The sequence below is a fragment of the Apodemus sylvaticus genome, chromosome 1 (genome assembly GCF_947179515.1).
Source record: "Apodemus sylvaticus chromosome 1, mApoSyl1.1, whole genome shotgun sequence".
Taxonomy (NCBI): domain Eukaryota; kingdom Metazoa; phylum Chordata; class Mammalia; order Rodentia; family Muridae; genus Apodemus; species Apodemus sylvaticus.
In genome coordinates this window covers 129955095-129979655 of record NC_067472.1, presented here as the reverse complement: position 1 = coordinate 129979655, position 24561 = coordinate 129955095, and the positions used below count along the sequence as shown (strand labels likewise).

The following is a 24561-nucleotide window of genomic DNA, read 5'->3' as shown; positions in this document are numbered from 1 at the left end:
GAACTAAAGGAAGTTGGAAGAAGATGCACGGGCAACTGGACTCCTGGCTTCCTAGCCAAGGAGAGAGCAGAGCTTCAAGTCTTAGTGACCGAGCATTAGGAACAGAGTACAAAATAAACAAGAACATCCTGGCATGTTTGGCACATCTCCCATCCTCCTAGTTAGATGATTCGTGATCATTCACAGGTACTAGAAATGGTGAAAATGATAATCATTTTCTGCTGGGTAGGTCTTATGGAAAGAGAATCCTAATAGTGACCGCAATTAATGATGGAGGACCTGCTGCCGTCAAGGTTGGATATGGCCTCTTTTTCTTTTCCAGCCCTTCTAAACTAAAAGTGAATTTTTAAAAACAAAGACCGGTGAACACCTTTGAGCATGTTTCTCCTCATCTTCATAATCTAGCCATGTGAGACGGTCATTTTGATGGCTATAATAAAGATGAACACCATGCACGTCTTTACTGTTCATTATAACTTCCATTGTCCAGACTTCCCAGGCCACCAGAGGTGAAATCATAAAATTTTAAGGTAAATAGATGGAGCTAGAAAAGAGCAAATTGAGTATGGTATGCCAGACCCAGAAACACAGTCATCAAATGTTTTTTCTCATTTAAGGCTCCTAGCTCCAAATTTTCAGATATGAGTATTTATCCTGTAGCAACTACAGAAACCAGGAAACTTGAGAGGAGGGGAGGGTTCCTGCTCTTTTACATAGTAGATTAACTTTTTTTTATTTTCATTACTTTTACAAATAGGTTTTTTTTCTCTTTTGTATTTGGGAGGGAGTATGTATGCACATGTGTGCATTTATGAAGAAGTCAGAGGAGGATGGGCACTGTCTATTTTACCGCTCTCTGCTGTGTTCTTTTAAGAAATTGCCCACCAATGAACCAAAATCTCACTATTTTGATTAGGCTAGCTGGGCAGTTAGCACCGTGGATCCTACTGGTTCCATCTTCAATGCTGGGGTTGCTGTCATGCAAAACCAGGTCTAGCTGGGGATGTGACCTCAGGTCCTCATGCTTGCACAGTAAGTACCCTTTGCTAGTGAGTGCTATCTTCCCAGTCCTGTAGACACTTTGTCATGATTTTCAAATTCTGCTCCTAAAATGAGTATCTCTGCCTTCTTAGCAACAAAGAAGATAACTCCCACGTCTTTCCCTTCATATCTGTGGTATTTGCTGAGAAGGGCAAGGGATTGTTCTAAGGAACGAGGCAGAATCATTAGCAGCCATCTCATTTCTTGTCTAGGCAAGATTTATAAAGAATTCCCTGTGTGCTAAGTCTTCTTGGGCATTTCTAGACTTTGAAATGCAAACAATGGAGCAGACTGTCATCCCTCCTACTGCAACTGAATGGTTCCCGGTGCTCAGCAGCATCAATACCTGTGTGTCACAAGTTCAAGGCTTCAGAAAGGCATCAAATAGCTTGGCTTGAAGTCCAAGCAACCATCTTCAGCTCAATTATAAAACCCATCTTTGGATTACTGTCTGATATCTGTGTGTCTCAACTAGTTCAGAATTATTGCCCTTTAAAATTCCAAATCAGCAGAAGAGATAGCTCAGTCAATAAAATGTCAGCTGCATATGCACAAGGATCCAAGTTTGAGTCATCAGCACCACATAAAAATGCTAGGCCTGGTCATACCCATCTGGAACCCTAGAGTAGAGGTAGGATTGGTAGATGTAGAAGCTGGTAGACCTCTACTCTCTTGTGTTCATCCAGTTTAGCTAATGCTGGATTCAGTGGCAGACCCTGTCTCAAACTATGAAGTATGATAGAAAAAGATGCCCAGTGTCTACCTCTGACCTCCTCTACACACATACAAAAGTATATAACAACAACAACAATAATAATAATAATAATAATAATAGTAATAGTAATAGTAATAAATATACCTATATAGACTCTGTATTTGAAATTGGTCAAGAAGAAAAGTAAACATATCTGAGAAACTCTGAGCTGAAAAACAATCTCAGGAGGGAAGTTAATCTTCCCACTCCCTGAAGACAAGGCTAAGGCCAGAACACACCAGGAAGACAGGTAGTCCTGCTGCATCTAGTCATCTGGAAAGGAAACAAATACCCACTTTAGAGCCTGCTCACTTGCCTCTGCTGGGTACAGCTCCCCATGGGCTCACATTGCACCATAAAGTGACACCCCTCTAGGATGGCTGGAGACCTTATCATTCCTTACCTTCAAACCTGAAGTACATCCTTATCCTCCAAGTACATTTTTTATCCAATTACTGTGTATTTACAGTGAGCATAATTATACCTCATTACTTAATTAGCATGACAGCATGCAGTTTCTAACTTTAAGTATGTGATTATGGCCATGAAGTACAGAACAGACGAGGTCATAGCTATCAACAGAAAGGCAGGTTGCCTTAGCCCAAGGAGATGAACATGAGTAGTTCTCTTTGTGTTAGGTGTCTAAACCTTTGAATTGCATGTTCAGATATATTTAGGGTTTTTTTTAATCATTTGGAATGAGTATGGTTATTTAGTTTCATGTTCCTATGTGTGTGTGGGGGGGGCATTATCACAAAATAGTATAGCTGAGCTATACTATACCCAGGGGATGCAAACCTTTGTGTCTAGAAATGGTTATTCCCTAGGGCTTGAGAGCTTCAAGACAAGTGTGTGACTGTATTTGCAGTTCAGCTTAATTAACAGGACTTAATTCCCTTGACTCACAAGATGTCCCATCCTGACACTCTCCAGATTTTCAAAATAGAAAGGAAGCTGGATATACCAAACCTAGCATCACCGAACTCTTGGAGATCTGCTAAACATCCCAATTAAATCTGGAAATGGGATGAAAGAGAAACCAGAGATGAGCAATCCTAGCTTACGTTCATTTAAAAAGGTCCATGAACTATGGTGTAAAAATCTGGCCCTGGGAATGCCCAACCACTGGCAAAGTGTAATAGCTAAATGTCACTGATGCCTTCATCAAGATTCAGCCTATGGTTCCCCTAAGGGTGCTTGTCAAGATCAACCAGCATAAGAAAGGAAGAGCACATCAGAACCCTACACCTCCACATCTGTCTCATTCCTGCCATGTCACATCTTGCCAGTATCATCTCACCCCTTACCAGACAGCACCGCCCCGCCCCCTACAGTAACCTTCCTTTCTCAGTTGCAAACTTCAGGGAGTTCCCAGATCAGCCCTGTAACCAGAGCCCCTTCTTGCCACTAGTAAGGCCAGTCTGAAATTCTGCAGAAGGAAAAGCTAGAAAGGTACGCTCTGCCTCTGCTGCAGCAGCTGCTGGTGTGGCCTCAGATATTGGCTCTAGGAGGGGCCTGCTTTGCCCAGACAGAGAAGCCCATTTTCCATATTTCATGTGCAAGTCCACGATGCTGAGCTAAGTGGCTAGGGAATAAACACCCATCATTACCCTGAGCTAAGCGATGTTTGTTAGTACAGAGGTTGACAGAAATCTATATCATGCAGATGCACTATTAATACTGCATTGCACACACGGGCTCTGCTCTCCCCTCTGCAGCTGGGAAACCAGCCCTGGCAGTTTCTCTTCCAGAAAAGGCGAACTCCATGACTAATAAGCCCAGAAGCAAAGCAGGAGACAAGCCGCTTACTTACTCAGCCCCATAAAGGCCACAGACCTGAGTCTCCTTGGCTCTATCTCCTGGCATGGAAAGTTCATAGGTGAGCGTGGGAGAGTGTATAGTGGCATTGTCTTGGGAAAATGAGGAAGGCTTAAGCCTCCAAAGAGATATATTGTGGCTGAAAAGATATAAAAGATGGGATTTGCACTCTAGCCCCAGCTTCTACACTTAACATGAGACCAGTAGATATCTGTAAACTGAGTAGGTGAACAAAAGAAAAAAGGAGTTTACATAAAACCAACAGATAAAGAATTTTTGGCAAGCTCATGGGAGGGAGGGACTGTGAGGACGTCAGGTAGAGGGCCTCAGGATTGGATGCATGACTGTCCTTCAAAATGGAGACTCACAAGGAAAATCAGACCTGGGGAGGCAGCTTGAAAGCATTACAGGGCAAAAATGAAGACATTGGCAAGACGGCAGAAAAAAAGCAAAGAAGAAAAGAAAGTGATGATGGCATACGCCTTTAATCTCAGCAGTCAGGAGGCAGAGGCAAGTGGATCTCTGAGTTTGATGTCAGCCTAGTCTACAGAGAGAGTTTCAGGGAAGCCAGGGTTACACAGAGAAACCTTGTCTCAAAAAACAATAAAACAAAATTTAAAAAAAGAGAGAGTATACATTAAAAAAGGAAGGACTAATCAGAAGCTTGAAACTGGCCCACAAGAAAGGACTCTGTTGACACTGACTGCAAGCTTGGACACACTGTAAGCCAAGGGACCACCTCTGACATGAGCACACCAACAGGACTTTGACCACGACAAGATGAAAGTGGTATGCATTAGTCTGTGTAAACATCTAATTATGAGAACCATGTTAGCATCTACTGTTAGGACAATTCAGAGTAGAAGATACATCAGAAAGCAGGCAAAGAAAGCTAGTTGCACTGTGACTCCTACTACATGACAAGTAGAAAAGACATACCACAAACAATGAGAACAGGAAAGAGATCAGTGGTTGCTAGGGGTTTGGGGTAGGATATGGGATCTTTAGATCAGAACACAGAAGTGCCAGATACCAAGAGACAATCCTACTGAAAACTGTGGACTTTAGTTAACAGTAATCTCTGAATATTATCATAATGCTGCCACTTATCAAAACTGAACCACACTCATGGCAGATTTAATGATACAACAGCAAATTGTTTTAAGTAGAGGGAATAAAGGGGAGCATGTAGGAACTCTACTTTTTCCTCCATTTTAAAACTAAACCTATTCTAAGAAGAAAACAATTATCTAATGCCAGGAGTAGCTACTACCATACCTGAAGATATCACCCCTTAGCATCTTGAGTCTATAATCAAAAAGGTTATAAGTATCAGACAAAGATTGACCCAGTCTTGTGACTAATAATTTTGGTCAACCTTGAATGTACTACATAGAAACTGTCCTCACTCCTATACAGGGTATCTTCTTACATTCAGGAAGTGTGGCAGATTGTAGGGTCCCTAGAACTCTAGGTAACTGGTTTAATGAATAAAGACAGATGATGGGTCCACAGTTCTTGTTTGTTGTTTTTATTATCCCAGACTCAATTTTGGGAGCTGTGTGATCTAGAGCAAAGCAGCAAAGTTGATAGAGCTTCAGTTGCTTTATCTGTAAGATGGGGTAGCAAGCTCTTCCTTGGAAAGCCAGTTACTGATAACTTAAGATAAACCACATCAAACATCAGTATAGTGCTTGGTCCAGATGCTGAGGTTGCAGATCAGCAACTTTGTTAATGAGCCATCCATATTTATCAACTTTCCATGACCATAACAAATCCTAAAATCATCATTCTATAAAGAGACAATGTTTAGATTGGCTCATTGCTCAGAAGGTCCTGGTCTGGGATAAATTGGACTTCTTGATTTTAGACTTTTGGAAGGGTTTGGGGTGGCAACAATAAAGAGCATATGGTGGAGCCAAAATCACCTTATGACTATGGAGGGGAAAATGTGAGAGAAGAGTGTCACTAAGTCCCTTTTCAGCACATATCCCCAGTATCCTAGAACTTCCACTAGCTTCTGTTCTTAATGCTTCTACCACTTCCCAAGAATGCCACCCTGAGTACCCAGCCTCTAACACATGGGCTTTGGGGGCACATTCAGGATCCAAATTATGATACTGTCTGATGCGTGTTAGTATGATCTTTGGCCTTAGCATGTTCAGTAGAAACTAAAAAGTTAGATACTAGTTCTGAGAATGTAGAGATAAGTAGGACCTCAGGGCCTACTGGACAGTCAGCTTCAAGTACTCTGCTGATGCCAGTTCAAGGGGAGTCCCTGTCTCAGTAAACATGGGTGAAGCATGGGGAGTGTTAACTAAAGTTGTCCTCTAGCCAAGCACAAACATACATACACATGAACACATCATGAGGGTATATGCATGGGTGGGGGCAGTTATATCACACAAGTGCTATAACTAGAAAGAAAGTTCCTGTTTGAGAAACAGTACACATTTATTTGAGAGGTGACAGGGTGACTTAGAATCTGATGTAAAGTCATCCAAGACTGGTACATGGTGTTGTCTACAAGTACCAGTTGCGTTAAAAAGAAGCAAAGACGAAAACTCATGTTGTAATAGAGAGCCTGGGAGGGATTCACAAGTATCTGGAATTGAAATGCTATTATAGCACAATATGTTGAGGAAGAAAATAGTATGGGGCAATGAGAGAGAGAGAGAGAGAGAGAGAGAGAGAGAGAGAGAGAGAGAGAGAGAGGGAGGGAGGAAGGGAGAGGGAGAGAGAGAGAGAGAGGGAGAGAGGGAGGGAGAGAGAGAGTGTGTTGGGGTGGGGAGGTATGTTATTTCAAAACAGGAAATACAACAGTTAGGAAACAATTGCCAGTCTGAAAAGAAAGGATAAAGGCTGGAAAACCAATAGCAACAGGCAAAAGAAGAATGTACAATGCACGATGAGATGGGAGAGTCTAGGAAGTAGAGGGCCCTTGGGAATTAGCTATGGTTAACAGTCAAACTGAGAGGGTGACAGTGATGTGTGTCTGCATCCTCATTTCTAGAGTTTAGAAGAATGTGTAGCACAAACCCATCCTGCATGTGTATTTGATGAAGAAGCTATGGTGCACAGATGTGAAGAAGAACAGAGACTCAGAAACCTTCTCCAGCTGTGCAAAGAGTTCAAAGAAAAAGAGCATTGAGCATCCTGGGGATAAGGCTCAAAAAGTGGACTAGAGGCTCCATCACAGCACGAGTTGCCATGGTGAGTAGAAGAAACAGACAAACATGGTCTTGGAGGAGGACAGTGGAAGGAGGGGTCAGGCTTGGGCACACATTCCTGTTTGCAGGCTGTGAGGCTCTGACCCTGGGAAAGTGGCTAACACTACTTGAGAACAAAGGCAGCCATAGACACCTGAAGACCAAAGGGACAATGAAGATGGAAGCACAGAGATTTCCTCAACAGAGATTAGGTTCTAAGAAAAAGGAGGAACAGAAAGCCCTAGGCATCATAGACAACCAGGATGCCTCCTTTCCAGCCTATGGGAAAGAGCAGAAGCCTGACTCTGCAGATGATAGCAAGCCCAACCATTTCAAAAATTGATTTTCCTGAAGCCCACAAGATACACAAAGGTAATCCAAGACCTAATGTTGCTATGCACACATTTCACTATCTCCATTTGGACAGGTCCATTCTGTCTCATTCTGTAAGATCTAGGCCAAGACCCTCAGCCATGTGACAAGGAAAGCTATATCCATTTTCTAGTGCTTTTGAGAATCTGGAAATGCTTACATAAATAACAAGGGGCTTACTAGGCTCAGGTTGGTTACACAGGGCCAAGTAGCTGCATCTTTATTCAGGTCTTTCAGAATCCTGTAAAGGCTGAATCAGTTCACAATAAAGACAATGTCAAGTGCACAGCATTTGTTAGGAACATAGGCAGGGGATGCAAGCATCTGATAAGGGATTGGTACCAGGTGATCTTTAAATATCCTTGCAGCCTGACATGCGATGAAAAATGCTGTGGACCAGATTGAAGACAGATAGAAAGCAACAAGCAAAGAAGCCAACCAGCATCCTAATCATTCTGGTCAGAAAGGTTCATGACTCATGGTAAACATAAGGATAAAGAAAGAAAAACACTCTGCACTTAATCTGTTGCTTTAGAGGCTGGGTAATGCAGCTTGAAGCCAGGAAGCTCTCTGTTCTTACAGCACTCCCAAATTTTAAAACACTTTCAAACATGTTAAAATACAGGACAAACCCTGGGATCCACCACATGAATAATTTTGTCTCTTAATCCCCTGATTTTCACTGCCCTTCCAAATGTGTGATCCCAGCCTTGCATACAGCACTGTGGCTGCTCTTGTCTATTGATATGCCAAAGTCCATATGGCTTCAAATATTATGATGGCATCTCATTGTACATAGGGTTGTGTCACAAAGTTAGTTCCCTTGGTGGATAAAACCTTGAGAATCAGAAATTCCTTGCCTCTCCACCTTTCTGCCTCTGCTTGTGTGAGTCATAGGAGAATTAGCCAAATACAATTACAATGCTCTTGCAAAGTACTTATCATACCACACATGTTTTCTAAGAATAACTAGTTATCCACTGTGTATTGATAGGGCCAAATGGACTGCAGCACTAAAAACATACTTTACTTGTGGTCCAGGGGCTTGGACAATTGTAGTCAACCATCATGATCATGCTGTGATAGGCTTTGTTTCCTCTGACCCAAGTCTCTGCCAAGAAGCCTAGAATCTATGTCCACCAACCTCCACTTGCTTACTCCCTAGACAGCCATATTGGCTCACACACCAGAACAAGTTCCAGAAGGAGAGCCCTTCATAATCCATGGTTTTCCTGGTGTGGTGGCTCCTTGGCTGTGAGATTTACCCTGACATCCAAGGACACTCACTTGTCCCAGAGTTCTCTCCACAGCTCTTGAGTTCCCAGGGGACAAAGGTCCTGATGTCTCAAAAGAAACTTCCCTCCTTCGCACATGCCAGATTCACCCTTGCCTTATACTTGTACACATGGAATGATTATGCAAAGCTCCAGTAAATAGATATGACCCTAGGACCAGACTCTGAATAGCCACAGGCCAGAGCCTCCTTAGAGTGGACAGTGATGCTCATCAGTCAAGATTCTGTACTTGGGAATTTTCCTGGCCATTAAAGTTTGTTTGCAATCCAGAAACCAATGTCTCTGCATGAACATTTCCAGCAGAGGCTAAACAGGTCCTTAACTGCATGTCTACAGATAGGTGTGTATGTACACTTTTAATTAGAAGATGAAATCGCTTATATTCATCACATGCAACATGTTTTAAAATTATTGTTCCAATTTCATACCATAAACAAGTACACTCTTATGGTGGTCTATTCCAGACTGCATTTTCACATTTGGTGTTTTTGTTGGTAATTGTGCCATAACATGGCATCTAAACATAGCTCTGAAATACAGTTCTATGATTCCCAAACACAAGATAGAGGCCATATGACTTATATAGAAGTCTGTATACAAGATGAGTGCTGATCAGCCATTAATTGAGTCATATGTGAATGAGCCAGTCATATCTGTTAACTAAGGTGTCCTTTTTTTAAATAAAATCTCACAACATGAAAGGTTATGCACAGGTTAGCTGATAAAATATTGCAAGCATTTCACCAAAACCAAACACTATATTTTCTCTGTGAGCATATGTACAGAAGTTTCTAATTCACGGAGACTTTATGGAAAGAACTACCTCAAACAACAGATAAAAAAAATTATATTCAAAACAGAAATGGCCAAAGAACACTACAAAAGGCTGTCCCTCCTGGCTACCCCTAACCAGTTCAGACAAGTCTGATCTCTGGACTTGGTAGTGGTGCTGTTCTTTGCACAATTTCATACTGTAGATCTGAAACCTTATCTCTTCCCTATGCCCGACCTAGATCTAGAACCCAGGTATCCTTTGTATGAAACTCACAGGAACCCTCTGACAAAACACTACAGCAGCTTCTACATATGGAGGCAAATGATGGCCTGAGTTGACACTAGAACAATCCTGTTCAGTGTGATAAGGCTTACTAAAACTCTTGAGCATGAGAAATGGAAGGGAAGGCTGAAGGGATGACCCAAGACCTACTCGGCTGCTGGAAGTCCCAGTGACAGCAGCGGCAAGAGCTATGAGCTTTGAAGAGTATGACTCAAGCACAGAGAGTTCAGACCAGGGAGATGAACAAGACCAGAATATACCTTTTCTCTAAGCCTATCTCTAGACTGATGGAGGCATGGAAAGAAGCCACTGGTGGAAATTCTGGAAGCTGGAATGGGCCACTCCCAGCCTTTTGGTATTCTGTCTGTATGGTGAGGCCTTTCCCTAACAGGTTACTCCCATCCCTTCCTGGTCCCCCTGCTCACTGGTGGTACTTGTGCACTCTGCTGAGCAGTGGATTATTCCCTGGGAGGCAGGAGCAGTGTGAAGGGAAGACGCTGTGCATTCATACCACTGTGCACATTGAGCTTGGGGACATAGGAAGGAAAACAATGTTGGCTGGAGGGACAAGCCACCACAGCTCCAGGAGCTGAGAGCGGATCTAGCAGGGGCTTAGAAGAAATATAAAGAGTGGCATAAATGGACAAGAGGTGAGAAACGTGGAGGAAATAGTTGCCCTAGGATAGGGAGAGGGGAATTCCTAGAACTTGAGCTGGAACGTTTTTTAGGGAGTACATATTTTGGGGGCTGGGCTGGGCAGCTAGAGAGCCATTTCTATTCAAATGTACCTTCTGCTCTCATTGGCTTCACCTCCCATGGAGGCCTGTATGGATTTTCTGATAACCTCAGAGGCTGCTGTATAGACAGCACCAGGCCATGTGTTTTAACAGCTAGGCAGGGTCTACAGAAAAGACCAGCCTCTTCTGTGTGCCCTGCCTTACAGGAGCACCTCTCCTTATTCAGGGCAATGCTGAGCCAGGTGAATAAAAGATGGAACTAAACATAGACTGTGGTCCTCCCTTACCCAGGGATTCTGGCCACTGGCATCACCTTATCCAGGATATTTTCTACTCTTAAAGACAGAGAGAGAGGGTCTCCTAGAAAGTGGGAGGGAGGGAGGTGAAAGGTTACCCTAGAAGGCTCCAGAACCCCAGCGACATGGTTTGCTTCCATGCCACCCCCCTACAAAGAAAAGCAGGGATGGGGGGGGACAGAATCCAATCCTATTACTTACATGTGTCTGGCTTGTGGCAATTGTGTCCCTGACGGAAGTACTGGGGGTTCTCAATGACTGGAATTCGAGTCATGCCAATGACCACTGTGTCTGGCCCAGCGTCAAGCGATGAAGGCGTAGTGATGCCATGGTTGATATGGTGCAGTGGACTAGCCGAGTCCTCCTCTCCACTGATAACAGCCACAGGACCTGCACAAACAGAAGAGACACAGGACTCAGTGAGGTCACACCCATTCAGTAGGCCTGCCCACAGACTCTTCTGTGCTTTACCATCCACCACATCTTCAGAAGAGTACTATCTCTTAGATAGTTATTGCTCAATTTCCCCGAAGTCTCAACTTAACAACTCCAGCCAGATTCACTCCCTTGAAAATAACTGACTCTCGGTCATAGACATAGTGGCAAAATAAAAATGAATTGAAATAACCATGACGTAAATCTTTTTAGTTTCTTTCCAAATCCAAATTAGTTCAAAATAATAAAGCTCATGAGTTTCTTTGTTTATGCAGCAATAATAGGACTTAAAAGCAGAACCCCTCCTCTACTTGGAATGTTAAAAAAATTCACTGTTATTGAAGAGCTGGGGAGGTGGTGCAGTTGCTAAAGTCCTTCCCTCATAAACATGAGGACCTGTGTGGTGTCCCCAGCATGCACATAAAAGCCACGCCTGGTGGTAAGCACTTAGGATCCAGTACTGGGCAGGCAGAGCAAAGAGGATGCCTAGGACTTATTGACAAGCCACAGAGCTTTCAGCTCTGGTAAGAGACCCTGTCTAAAGAAAATAAGGTAGGAAGTAATTAAGGAAGACACCCAATGTCAACCTTATGCATGCATGCATGCGTGCTCACGTGTGTGCGTGCATACACACACACACACACACACACACACATACACACACACACACACACACACATGGATGTATCCAAAACTCCAGAGTGTCACCCCCAAATTCTGATTCAGGTAGTCTGGGGTATCTCCTGGGCATCAAAATTCTTAATGTCCTCCATGTGCTTTGGTGTACAGCCATGACCCAGAACCTGTGATTAGGAGACTGGAGGCTCCATGACCTTCAGCACGGCCACTCACTTTCCAGAGTGATATGGCTTCTGCTGGTCTCTCTACTATCTTCCATACTCAGTATTGCCCTGAGCCTCTCTTACACTGTATTTTTACAAATGACTGTAGTTAGGCTCTATCACTGTTAGCCTGGTGGTAGCTGTGATAGCTGTCTTACTCTTGAAACATCCACATTGTCCCAGTGACTAAAAAAGCATACACACTACATAATCACCAATTGAATCCCCTACCCCCACCCCATCCGTTTTCTAACCCTAAGAGGAATCCCAGTGTGTAGGTGACTCACAAGCACAAATTGACAGAGATAATTAATGCGGCAGTCTTAGCAGAACAATGATTGTGTTTGGTGGTGCGATTCATCCATACATAGAAAGAAAACCCCTGTAAAGGGAATTAGCTGTGACTGTTTGTGGCTTCATACAACTGGCGTTTTAAGTGGTTGCTTTGCTAGACACAGGGTCCCCAGACAAAGCGCCTGCTGCGATTTGGTTTTGCGGCTTGAACAATATTTCCACTGCAGAAATCCATTACATCTTACTGAAGTTTATGGGGAGAATATTTCCCATCAAACAGCGAGGTGAAGCGCCAATGAGGCAGAACTAAATGGAAGACTGGTAAATGCAAACGGCGGACCCTGGATTCCACTCCGTCAGCACAGGCAGGCTTATTCCAACCCGTGACAAATGGCTGATGGTGTCTAGAGACTCTGCGCAAAAGTGGCAATAAGTGGTTGCCCAAATGCCCAGAGTAATCACCTGTCTTGCAAAATGGAATGTGGTCCTGCAAAGACTTTCCTCAGAAACTCATTGGGAAAAACTTCCATGGTGAGTTGCAGTGAAATGAGGAACACTAAGCCCTCATATTAGTCACCCTCAAAACCATCACTGAAATACAAAGGAACTGAAGAAATATTAGTGCACTAGGAGAAAGAGATGAGAATAAGCAAGACATTTCAACAACATTTGGGAAGTTGAAAAATACATCAAAGGAGGGCAGTGACTCAGAGCAAAACCAGGGAGCACCACTGGCATGCGCCCTGTTGGGAGTGTGTGGACCAGGAGCAGGGTATCCAAAGAGGCTCATGGCCTAAGGGATAGGGTGCACAGGAAAATGAAAAGGAGGCCCATGCCTAACAAGACACCTGGGGCCACAACCTTGCCCCCACGACACAAAAAGAGTAATGTATTCCTACAGAAGTTGAATCAAAAGACACGGGGGAGTACTTGGAAGAAGCACAGAGCTGAGCCCTTTCTTCCTATTCCTAGAACAATCACATTTGTGCACAGCCTGTCTACCACTTTTTGATATCCACTCATCCCAGTACTAAGGACGTGAGAAGACTCTTCCACCGAGAAAGTCAGAAAGAAGGCTTCCAGATGTTGACATTTTTTTCCTTTTCCTGATGAAAACCTACCCTGGAATCATTTCACAGTGAAGCTGACAGTGAGCATGACAACCTCATGCACACAAACAACCTGGAATCCTTTCAGCTCTCCACTGCTCAGTTCCTAAATATAGAGAGAAAGTGCTGTGTGAGAGACCACCAGATATCTCAGAAGACTTTCTGCATGCAAGACCGGCAGTTGGGAGGCCGCAGCAGCGGAAGCAACAGAGGAGGCAAGGCTCAGAAAACCAAAACAACAACCAATGGTCTAAGAAGTAAATAGGACATCACAAGTATAAAATAAAGCAACACTTAAGAGGTGAACAATTTGAAGGCTGGAAAGGGTCATTGAAAACTTCAGTCACAAGCAGTTTTAAGTCGATGGAGAGTTTAAGAAGTCAAGAAAATCTTCCAAAAATGAAACTGAAATGAAAGAAGTAAAGCCAAGAAGAAAAAGTACATTTCTATGCCAAGATGAAACAATATTTTAAAAAGAGTTCTGTGAATTAGAGGAAGAGAATATGAATTTTAAACATGGAATTCTACATGCACCAGAGCCTGTGCAGAGAACCATCTCCTGCGCTGCCTCCAGGAGGAGATTCCTATGAACAACCACCTTTAACGTAAGAGCTTGTTGAAAGTATTTGTTTGAAATATATTTTTTGACATGTTTGAAAGGTATTTTCCTTGACCCCTGAAAATTGGAAGAGGGAGAAATCACCTCAGTAAGACTCCCCCAGATTACAGATAATTCATCATCATCTTTGCCCAGCACTGCCAAATACTCTTATTAAACTTGTCCATGATCAGAATAGAACACAGTAGCATCAATGTCCTCTTATTCGCCCTCACTCTAAAACAAAAGTCAATAAACTGGGCATATATCCATTCCTCCTAAGGATGTGAAATAAAACTCATCATCCCTGCCAGGCTGTTGCTGAATGGAACTGTGGTACAGAGGTATCGTGGGACTTACTTGGGAATGATTGTTCTGAGTACACAGCATCCCTGGTCTTGGGTAAATAAGGCAAGTCTCAGATTCGTCATGATATAACTGTGGGGTATTTTCATAACTAAGAAGGAACAAAGGCAAATAGACAAAGGCAATATGGAAACTTGTGTGCCTTCCAATCAATATTGTGAACTAAAACGTCTCTAAAAGCTGGGGTAATATTAAAAAAAAAACTAAATGTTATAAGAAAGGATTTGATCCTCAGCACTGCAATCAAAATGAAAAGTCTCTCAATGAACCACCATGATGCCTTCCTCTAATCTCAGCACTGGGGAGGCAAAGACAGGAGGATTGATAGTTCTAGACAGTCAGGCTACAAAATGAGACCATGTCTCAAAGTAAGGTTTAGAGAGGAAAACAGACCAAGGCTGTATCTTAGTGGAAGAGAACTTGCCTAGCACACATGAGACTCTTAATTCCCAGCACAACATAAATTAATGTCTCCCTACCACATGTAAACATATTTACAAACACTCTTCCAGTAATAGGTTGGGATGCATGGGTGGAGGCACCAGCATTTCACGCCAGAAGCTAATTTCTGTTCCAACTCTGGCGGCTCTCATGCCAGTCGGGGTGAAAGCCACCCCAACTGTGGTTTAAGTATTGCTTATCTTATAATAACTGAAGTCAAGAATTTGTTAAGGTGTCCCAAAGAGGACTAATAAGAAGAGAAAAAAAAGTTTCTTATTCATGTGAAACTTTCCACTGTTTTTGAAGCTACCCATACTTAAAGTAGGTAAGGAAAAGGAGCCAAACTGGTGGGGACCTATGAGTGAGTTAGCTATTTATAAGAGACTGATTCCATGGGGCAGATATAACCATGCTTCTCTGAGGTATAATCCTAAAAAGAGCAATAATGAACTCCTATCCAGGTGGGCAGAACTCCAATTGCAGCGGAAATACCCAGAGGCAGGTCACCAAGAGGACCCAGAGGATCCTCAAGTGCATGGCTGTTCCACAGAAATCTCTGAGGACTCCATGGAAAACTCTGTCTTCAGAGTCAGTGATACAAAGGGAAAAGGGGGAATCGGATGGCTCACACACAGTGGAGGAGGAAGATCAAGTCAGTACCTTCACTGCTTCACTGGCGCGTCAGGACACACAGAGCATGGTGTGTGTGCATGAGCCTATGTAGAATATAAGACATCCGATTCAATGTAGTAAAGGATAAACGGCTAAGTATCTACAAGGCCAGGTTCACCTCTGAAAGGTGGCTTGATCAGTCAAGTTTAGAGCTGAACTCTAAAGCAGAAGGTCTATACCCCATTCATTGATACAGTCTTCCCTTTACCCTTAAACTTCTTTCCAAAGAGAGAAGGTACCCTCATCTCCCCACTTTGAAAGCTCTTTTAGGAGCTGTGGTAATGGAAGCACATTTGCCAAGTGCTTCCAGACATCTGAGGTACAGCAGTATCTGCACTCCTGGAAGGCATGCAACACCCTCTGCTTCTTTAGAAGCCAGTGAACAGTGGTGAGGATGCAGCAATTCCATGAGGACACGTTCCTTTCTCCCAGTGTTGGCACTTGGGAAAGCGTGAGGCAGAGCTCCACTCTCTTAGAGTCTCTGAGGGAGACCAGCACAGAGCAGTAGATCTTGGAGAAACAGATTTGTTGTTTGAAGCTGTTAAGCCTGGTGGAGTCACTATCAACTCTCTAACTAGTGTGTTCTTTGGGTCTTTTCATTTAGACCATTTTCAGGCTTCACTCCTTGAAACTTCTACAAGGGCTGGTAAGTAAAGTGTTTGTTGTGCATGCATGAGGCCTAAATTTGGATTTTCCCCAACACATACATAAAAAGCCCCTTGTGTGCCTGCCTGTGATTGCAGCACTGAGAGATGAAACTAGGAGGGCCCTGGGGGCTTTCTGGATATCTGGTGTAGCCAATCAGTGAACTCCACATTCAGTGAGTGGCCCAGTGTCAAGGTGGAGAATGCTAGGCAAAGACACATAAGGTCAGTTCCTAGGCTACATGTGCACACTCACAAACACACACATGCTCACATGGACATGCATGCATACACAGACACACACACACACACACACACACACAAGTGCACACACAAGCATACACACACCTCTACAAAAGGAATCCTCCATTCAAAGGATAAGTGTGTGCTGATCTCAATGGGGAGATTCGTCTCTCAGTGCCTCCTCTGCACTCTTTGCTCCAGAAGTGCGTTTTCATTTCCAGCTATACATGGAATGAGACCATGACGACCAACACAGGACATGGGAAGGAAAAGAAGCCTGAATGGGCCTCATGCTTTTTCTGCGTGTCAGCATGAAGCAAAACACGCCAACCTTTGGATTAAGAAAGTGAGTTTTATAAAACCTCAACGTTTTCCCACTGATAAAAATCAAACACTGTCATGTCCCTGGTGTGCAAGAGTTCTGCATCAACAAATCTGGGAGCAGGAACTCATAAACAGGGAAGAAGTGAAACCACAACAAACACAATTAAAAATCCAGCCATGCTTAGAGAGGGATTCCATTTACTATCTCATAAAAAGAGCCTGGTCCTCAGAGGCAAACAAAAGAAAATCAATTTCTTAATTTTTATTGGCAGATGTGGGACAGAAGCCAAGTGAAGAGAGGCTGTGCCCCAGAGTGTTCCTAGGGACAAGGCACTGCCTTCAATTCCTGGCCAGATCCAATGGGCCCTCCCCTCTGCTTCCTCCCAGATAGATTTTGTGACGTCTAGGGCACAGGAGGTTCTGCAGGCTGCCCAACAAGGCATGCCCTGCTCACTACTCGGCTCCTCTCCCAGAAGCATTTCCCAAAAGGCGAGCTTTATTCTCTGGCTCCAGTTCCCTCCCAGCCCTTACAGGAACCAACGGCGGTGTTCATGCTTCACAGCATTCAGAGCCTGGAGATATCTTAGTGATTGAAAATGATGCCTCCGATCAGCCAGCCTGCGAACATGCTTAAGGAAAGGGAAAAGCAGCCCTGGTATTCTGAAGACTCGGTTCCCTTATCTCACTCAGTCATCAAAACCAGCCCTGGGGGTTGATCCTCTTATCTGCTGTGATAGGGCTGAGGAAATTGAAGCTCAAAGTTTTATAATTTGCCCAAGGTCACTCAGTTAATAAACAGTAGATACAGCCTTGTCTATCTGGTTTCCAAGTCTGAGTTTATCCCACTGTCCTAGGCTGACGGAGGCCCCTGGCATCTGCTTAAAGAATGGGGCAATTATAGTGGGTCAGTCACTGTACCTTTCCTGGAGACACTGTGTGTGTGTGTGTGTGTGTGTGTGTGTGTGTGTGTGTGTGTGTGTGTTGTGCTGGAGATGAGAAGCAGCCCAGTGCCGTATGCATGCTAGATGAGTATTCTACCACTGAACTATGCTTCTAATCTTAACACCCAGTCAGATCCATTTATAAGGGAACTGGCCTTGTACAGGAAAGAAAATCACAGCATTTCCCTAGGAAACTTTAGAGCTAGAAAATTGCAACACCAAGTTGTAAGATTTAGAGGCAACAGAAAATTCAAGGGCAAAGGAATGGCCAGAACCATGGGGTCCAGAGAGTGGGAAAACTTCCAGCCTAGAGGAAAGGCAGTGAACCTCCTCCAAAGTCTCACTGTGCAAATGTTGCATCAATAGGAAGAAAATAATTTCCTTCCAATTATATATCTATGATGATTAGAATCCAAAATGCTGGTGTTCTTTGTCCAAGGCCTCCCAAAAGAGTTCTTAGCTCAAGTCTGTGCTTGTGTTAATTCAGTTCCACCCACTGTTGTGTCATTACTACACACAATTCAACAAGAAGGCTAGGGAGATGGCTCGGCCATTAAAGCACATGTTCTGCAAGGGATACAGTTTGGACCCCTGTGACCCTCATAAATGCTGGATAGGTATGGCAGCCAGCTTTTAATTCCAGCACTCAGAGGTAGAGACAGGGAATCTCAGGGCAAGTTGATTAGCTGGACTAGCTATATAGGCAAGCCCTGGATACAATTGGGAGACACTGTAATTAAGTACAAAGCAATCAAGGAAGGCTCTCAACATCAGCTTTGGGCCTTCACGTGAACTCTAATATATATGCAAACAAACATGCATACCACACACATAGACACATGCAAAAAGAGAGTTCAGCAAGCCAACATTATGCCAAAATGGAGTATTTATTTCCCATAAAAATGTAACTATAGCTCCTCTACCCACTTCAGGCTGGGGACTTTTGGGAGCTGAAGTTTACAGTGGAGTGAAGTTTACTCATCACCTGAGTTTACAGTAAGGTGGCACAGCCAGGTCTGTGAATCACTGCCATCTCCGCGCCTCTCACCCACTCTCTCCCCCTCTCCCTCCCCCTCTCCCCCTCTCCCTCATCCTCTTCCCCTCTCCCTTACCCTCTCCCCCTCTCCATCACCCTCTCCCACTCACCCTCTTCCTCTTCCTTCTCTCCCTCTCCTCCTCTCCCTCTCTCTCTCCCTCTCTCTCTCTCTCTCCTTTTTTTTCACTAACTAAACTGTACGCCATTATCAAAGAGCTTCAGTTCCCACAAGCTGAGCCCAGATGTCTCTGACTTTCCTCATTCACAAGTAGAAGTGCCAATATTTCAAAAGCCCACTGGTTGACCCCGGATGGTTTCAGCTGGAACTTCTTTTAACTGACAGTGAGGTCTGATGAGTTATAAAGAAGAGACAGACAATGGAAGCTGGAGAGAAGAAAAACCCTTTTCAGGAGAAACCTGGAGCCTCATGGGCATTGTTGCTATGTGGGGCTTCGCAATGAGAAGGTCATCACATGCAGTTAAAACATGTCCAGGCAGTTCCCTGGAAGCATTCTTGAACACATGTGGAGTGATGCCCTGACATATGACCACCTGTAGAAAATCTAATTCTTTCCCCCAGAGTGAAGGCCTTCAAAACTATGTGATAAATCAGAGTAACAATAGTAAGTGCTTGCTGAACATTTAGTGACTATAGACGCTACATTGGACTTTCTGTATATGTGACCTCACACAGTGTTCACTGGGACTCACTAATGTAGGTCCCACAAATAGAAACAGGGAAATTAAGTAAACTGCTTAAGGCCACACAGCTAGCAAGAGGCAGTTTCATGCTGCAGATCAAAACTATAAGATTCCATGGTGTGTGTGTTTCATCTCTCCTCTACCTGCCTCAAGGTGCACTTGCAAACATCCTCAGTGTGAGGTCCAGAATGGAAGCATTCCCAAACAACATGGTCCCTAAACTGAAGATACTGAAAACAAGCCTGGATTTATTGCTGGAGGGAAATCTTGAACAGCCGGGTGCTTTTTGCAGTCTATTCAGAGATGCTAAAATCCCTTATAAGCCCGAAGCATTTCCCCTCAGCGTGTCCAGTACACAGATCCTATCACTTCTTGTCAGACCAAAGACATTTTCCCCTTGTTCAAAAGATACTCTCACTAGGCAGATACATAGGAGAGTCCTTAGGAATCTCAAGTGGGGGGAGGGGGCAGTAAAACTTCAAAGTCACAGGCCATTAGAATGGAGGATCCTTTGATTTGGTTCATTTAAATCTGAGGTAGGGAAGCACAGAGGATAGCTTAGCAACTTAGGACTCCACTTGGTTTGGGCTATGCACGTATCTGTTCTCACAATGCATTTTGGCAACTTAGGGCCCTTACCTGTATGTATTGTGCACACATATTAACAGTGTATATAGAGCTCCCATATGTATCTGGCTGCATATATACCTGCTTTAAATAATCGAAATCAGTTACTCCCTTCAGCAACACCTTGGTATCACTCTATTTCAGTCTAAACATGTCCCAGAGCATATCTTAAAGCCACAGAGCTGGAGAGATGGCTCAGCTTTTAAGAGAACTCATTGGCTACTCTTCCAGAGGACCTGTGTTCAATTCCCAGCACCCACATGAAAGTTGATAACTGACTCTAACTCCAGTTGCAGGGGTCCAACACCCTCACACAGATAAATATGCAAACAAAGCATAAAAAGCAGTGGGGGGGGGGAATGCTGATCTGTCTTAAATTTGTATGGGGGAAGGTATGTATACAAAAGTAAAACTATATCCTCTAAGTGAACCACTATTTACCAATGCATAATTGAGTGTGCATATGATTAAATGAGAGGCATTATGGGCAGGGACATGCACAGTAAGCAAATCCTTACATAATCCAAGCTTGTCAATCCAAACAAAACCACCTCCTCTTCCCTTAGCAACAAACCCCATCCTTCTACTGAACAACCCAAGAGGAAGTTCCAAATAAGAATCAATGTCCTTAAGAATGTTTTCACTCAGTTGCCCACTATCAATCTTGACAATACATTTCTGACCTATAATCTCACTTTGCTTTTGAATAAGGTTTTCCTGCTACTTTTCAATCTGTATACACTTACTTCAGTGTCTTGGATAAGATGCAAAAACCCTGAAAACACCCAGCATAGACTCTTCCCACCAGTAACAAACATATGATCCCTATCAAGGGAAACATTCAGAATTCTAGAAACACTATTTTCTCACAAGCCTCTTCCCTACCTACAGGCTTTATCACTAGCACATCCCTAAGACACAATCAAGATAAGGATGACATTCGCATTTCCCAGGTGATGAAATTGAGAGCTGTCAAGGTAAGCCACCATACAGTCAAAGCAAAATCAATCATCTGGTTCTCTGCCTATTGCTCAGAGGTCACATCAAGTTCCCTCCAGAAACAAATAAAAAGGTGGCCATGCATCTCAATGCACAAAAGTAGCATTGCTGGGGTTTACAAAGACTCCCAACCAAGGGGGTCATAGAAGTTGTTGGTGGAACAAAAGAACACACATGGGCTGGAATGAGGTCCCTAGCACATATGCAGCAGATGTTCAGCCCAATCTCCATGTGAGCTCACCAACAACTGGATCAGAGGCTCTCTATAAAGCTGTAGCCTGACTGTGCTATCCATTCCCCAACAGGGCTTCCTTGACTGGCCTTAATGAGAAAGGATGCACCTAATCTGATAGAGAATTGATGTGCCAGAGTGGGGGATACCCAAGGGAGCACCACCCTCTCAAAAGAGGAGATGGGGTGGAGGAGGGTCTCAGTGAGGCAGGGCCATGGAGCAGGTTAGCAGTTGGGATGTGTGATGGTTTGTATATGCTCATCCCAGGGAGTGGCACTACTAGAAGGAGTAGTTGTTGGAGGAAGTCTGTCACTATGAGGGTGGGCTTGGAGATCCTCCTCCTAGATGCCTGAGGATTCCCAGGCTGTTCCTGGCTTTCTTGGAATAAAGATGTAGAACCCTCAGCTCCTCCTGCACCACACCTGCCTAGATGCTGCCATGCTTCTGCCTTGATGTCAATGGACTGAACCTCTGAACCTGTAATCCAGCCCCAAATAAATCTTGTCTTTTATAAAACTTGCATTGGTCACGGTGTCCGTTCACAGCAGTAAAACCCTAAGACAGGATGCTAATTAATTAATTAATTAATTTAAAAAGTTGTTGGTAAAGGGAGTATTATAACTTTTTGAATCTCCATCCTAGGTTTAGAGCCTTAGAGATGATTTATAAACAGCAGAGTACACATATACATTACAAGAAAAGTAAAAGGATGTAGACATAGGGAAACTGTGCCCCAATCAAGCCACGCAAGGCCAAAGTCAACCCTATGCATTTCCAATAAAATCATAGCACAATACCAGGACTCCCAGGCTTGCCTTTCTCAGCAGTCCTGGGCTTGGACTAACTATTTACTGACTGATTCCCACAGAGGTCAAGGTTCCCACAGCAGTACTGTTGAGGCTATAGATACCCTGAATTACACATTCTCTTGCTGCACAGCCCAGCCCTGCCCTTACAAAGGCCCTGGTAGCTCTGTATTCTGGAACAGGCTCTAGAATCTGTTCATGTCAATCAGCATATCTCCCAGACACAGCTAGCTACCAAGGCTCAGTGTTAGCTCCAACCACCAAATACATGCAGGTCTCAAGGCTTGGGATACAATTCTCAACTCTGTAACCATGGCAAGGGTATCCTTGTGTACACATCTCAGAACAATTCCATGACATTTAACTTGAAAAGGTTATAGGATTTCCCTTATAGAAAAATCTGCATTTGAACTCATCGTGTGATGAGATGGCCCTGGGGTCAGGAGTGCCCCCTCTCTTTGCCCATCCCTACGCTGAGTCTTGGAAGTCTCTAGACCACAAATAACATATAGTCAAAGGGTTCTATCTTGTATATCCCCGGACTGTTCTTAAAGTTCCTAGTCAGGCCTTTTTAACAGAGTAAGAAATTGGAAAATATATCTTGTCTAAGCTCTATCCCCAATGTACCTAAGTATTGCTTCTGTAAATGTGCTCTTTCCCAAGAGCTACTGTTAGCAAATACCACAAAAATAGGTGGTTTCAAAACAACACAAATGTGTTTTCTCATATCTTTGGAGGATGGGCAACTGAGATAGAGGTGTTGACAGGGCCATGCTTCCTGGGACACAGGATAGACTCTTCCTTTTCTTCTTTCTAGATGGATAGCAATCCTTGGCACACATATAGCTTGAAGGTGCCTCACTCCAATCTCAGGAATCACATGGCTTTCTAGCCTCATCACATGAAATTTTCCAGTGTGTCCATCCCCATCTACTCCCTTTCTAAGACTTGCAGGCATCTGAGATTAAGGGCCCAGTCTTCTCCAATATCACTCTATCTTAATTTACATTTTAATTCCATCTGCAGAGATTATTTCCAAATAAGGAACCAGAGGTTAAGGCCTTTTACAGGACATAGTCCAACCATGTGTCCCATATTGGCCTTTCTCACAGCACCTGGCTCTGAGTAGCAGTGACAGACAGAAGATGTAATAAACATTACATGAAGGGTTACAAAGGTGAGGGAGGCTCAGGCTCTGGGAGAAATTGGCAATTCAATCTATGGGCATTCAGTCCCCAGTGACAACTTCCCAGCAATTGTAGTAATATGCCCACATCATATGCATGAAAGTGGACCCCTATCACTATGATCCAAAATACACAACAACTTTCTACATTGGCATTTCCTGGTCTTATGTTCAATGATTGTTACATAATATACTAGACCCTGAAGTAGAGATTACAGGGATAGAACAAGAAAAGCCATATCTAGCTCTGAAAAAGACTGAGGTCTATATGCAGGCCATACATAAGGGACAAGGAAAAGCATGTGTGACAGTGTTGATGTTCCAGGTGATCCAGGTGCAAATAGGTACACAGACAGGAAGGAAACACAGGACAGCAGGTCTGAGATTGGTTACAAGCCCAGCTGCACTCTAGCCTTTAGGTCCATGCTCCCACACCTTTCTCCTACAACAAAGCACATGCCCCATTCTAGATACCTTCCATGCCTTTACACACAGACCATACCTCTCCTTCCATAGCGATCACTTTCAAGGAACCTTGAACCTTGGTGGCTGTCTCCTTTCCTACACATCTGGATAGCACTTAGGTAAAGGCCTCGGCAGCCTCTATTAATCCCTTGGCTTGCTCATCCCCTTCATAGACATGCCATAAAAATGATAGAAGCATTTCATTCAACCAGCACTGCAGCAGGAGTGAAGGAACAGAGGTCAATTGATTGCCAGTGTGTGAAGGTATAAACACAACACCAAAATCAATCGAAATAGCATCATATCAGCTCTGCAATCTCCTCCTTCATAAGGCACACTTTATATACTGAAGTGTCTGCTCTCATTTATACAGGTGCCCCAGATCTCCTGCAGGGGCTCCACTATCATGCCAAAACAGCAACTGCTATGAGCCCCAAGAAACTACTTTAGTCAGCCGGGGCAAGGCAACGATGCTACATCACATCCACCTTCAAACCCTCATAGCCAAGCTAGAAACCCACGACCTCATGCTCATACATGTGCACATTTGAACAAAGAAATTTACAAATTCATACTTGAACCAAACACCAGCTCCTTAATCAGGTATATATATATGGCTTGTGTTTCTTTTCTGGTTGCTTCTTCCATTTCACAAAACAAAACAAAACAAAACAAAACAAAGCAAAACAAAAACCTTCCACAGGGATTGCGTATTTCTTCAGTGTGGTATTTTCAAGGATATTAGAAATTTGACTGAATACATCTGGCCCTCCTTACCTTGGGAAATAAATGGCAAGACCTCAGTGGGCAGCTGAAACTGCAAGTAATACCAAACTATCTACAAACACTCCAGTAATAGTCTATCTGATCACAGAGATGCTCACTAGTAGCTCATGTGTGGGTAATCTATAAAACACAGATACACTGAGCAGAGAAATGGTCCATGTCCTAGGCAAGAGAGAAAGGGGGTGGGGGGATGGGGGGGTGAGGGAGGTGGGGGGGTGAGGGGGGTGGGGAGGG

The 24561-nt window shown here is 43.7% G+C and overlaps 1 protein-coding gene across 5 annotated transcripts in view; it reads right to left on the bottom strand.

The window, feature by feature from the left end:
• The window catches only part of Ntrk3 (neurotrophic receptor tyrosine kinase 3), a 375670-nt gene that overhangs the window by 149419 nt on the left and 201690 nt on the right, over positions 1-24561 (bottom strand). For all 5 annotated transcript variants that reach the window (XM_052160417.1, XM_052160425.1, XM_052160432.1 and 2 more), the window contains one exon: positions 10781-10969. In XM_052160417.1, the coding sequence (XP_052016377.1) occupies positions 10781-10969 (189 nt within the window). The remainder of the gene's footprint in view (positions 1-10780; positions 10970-24561) is intronic.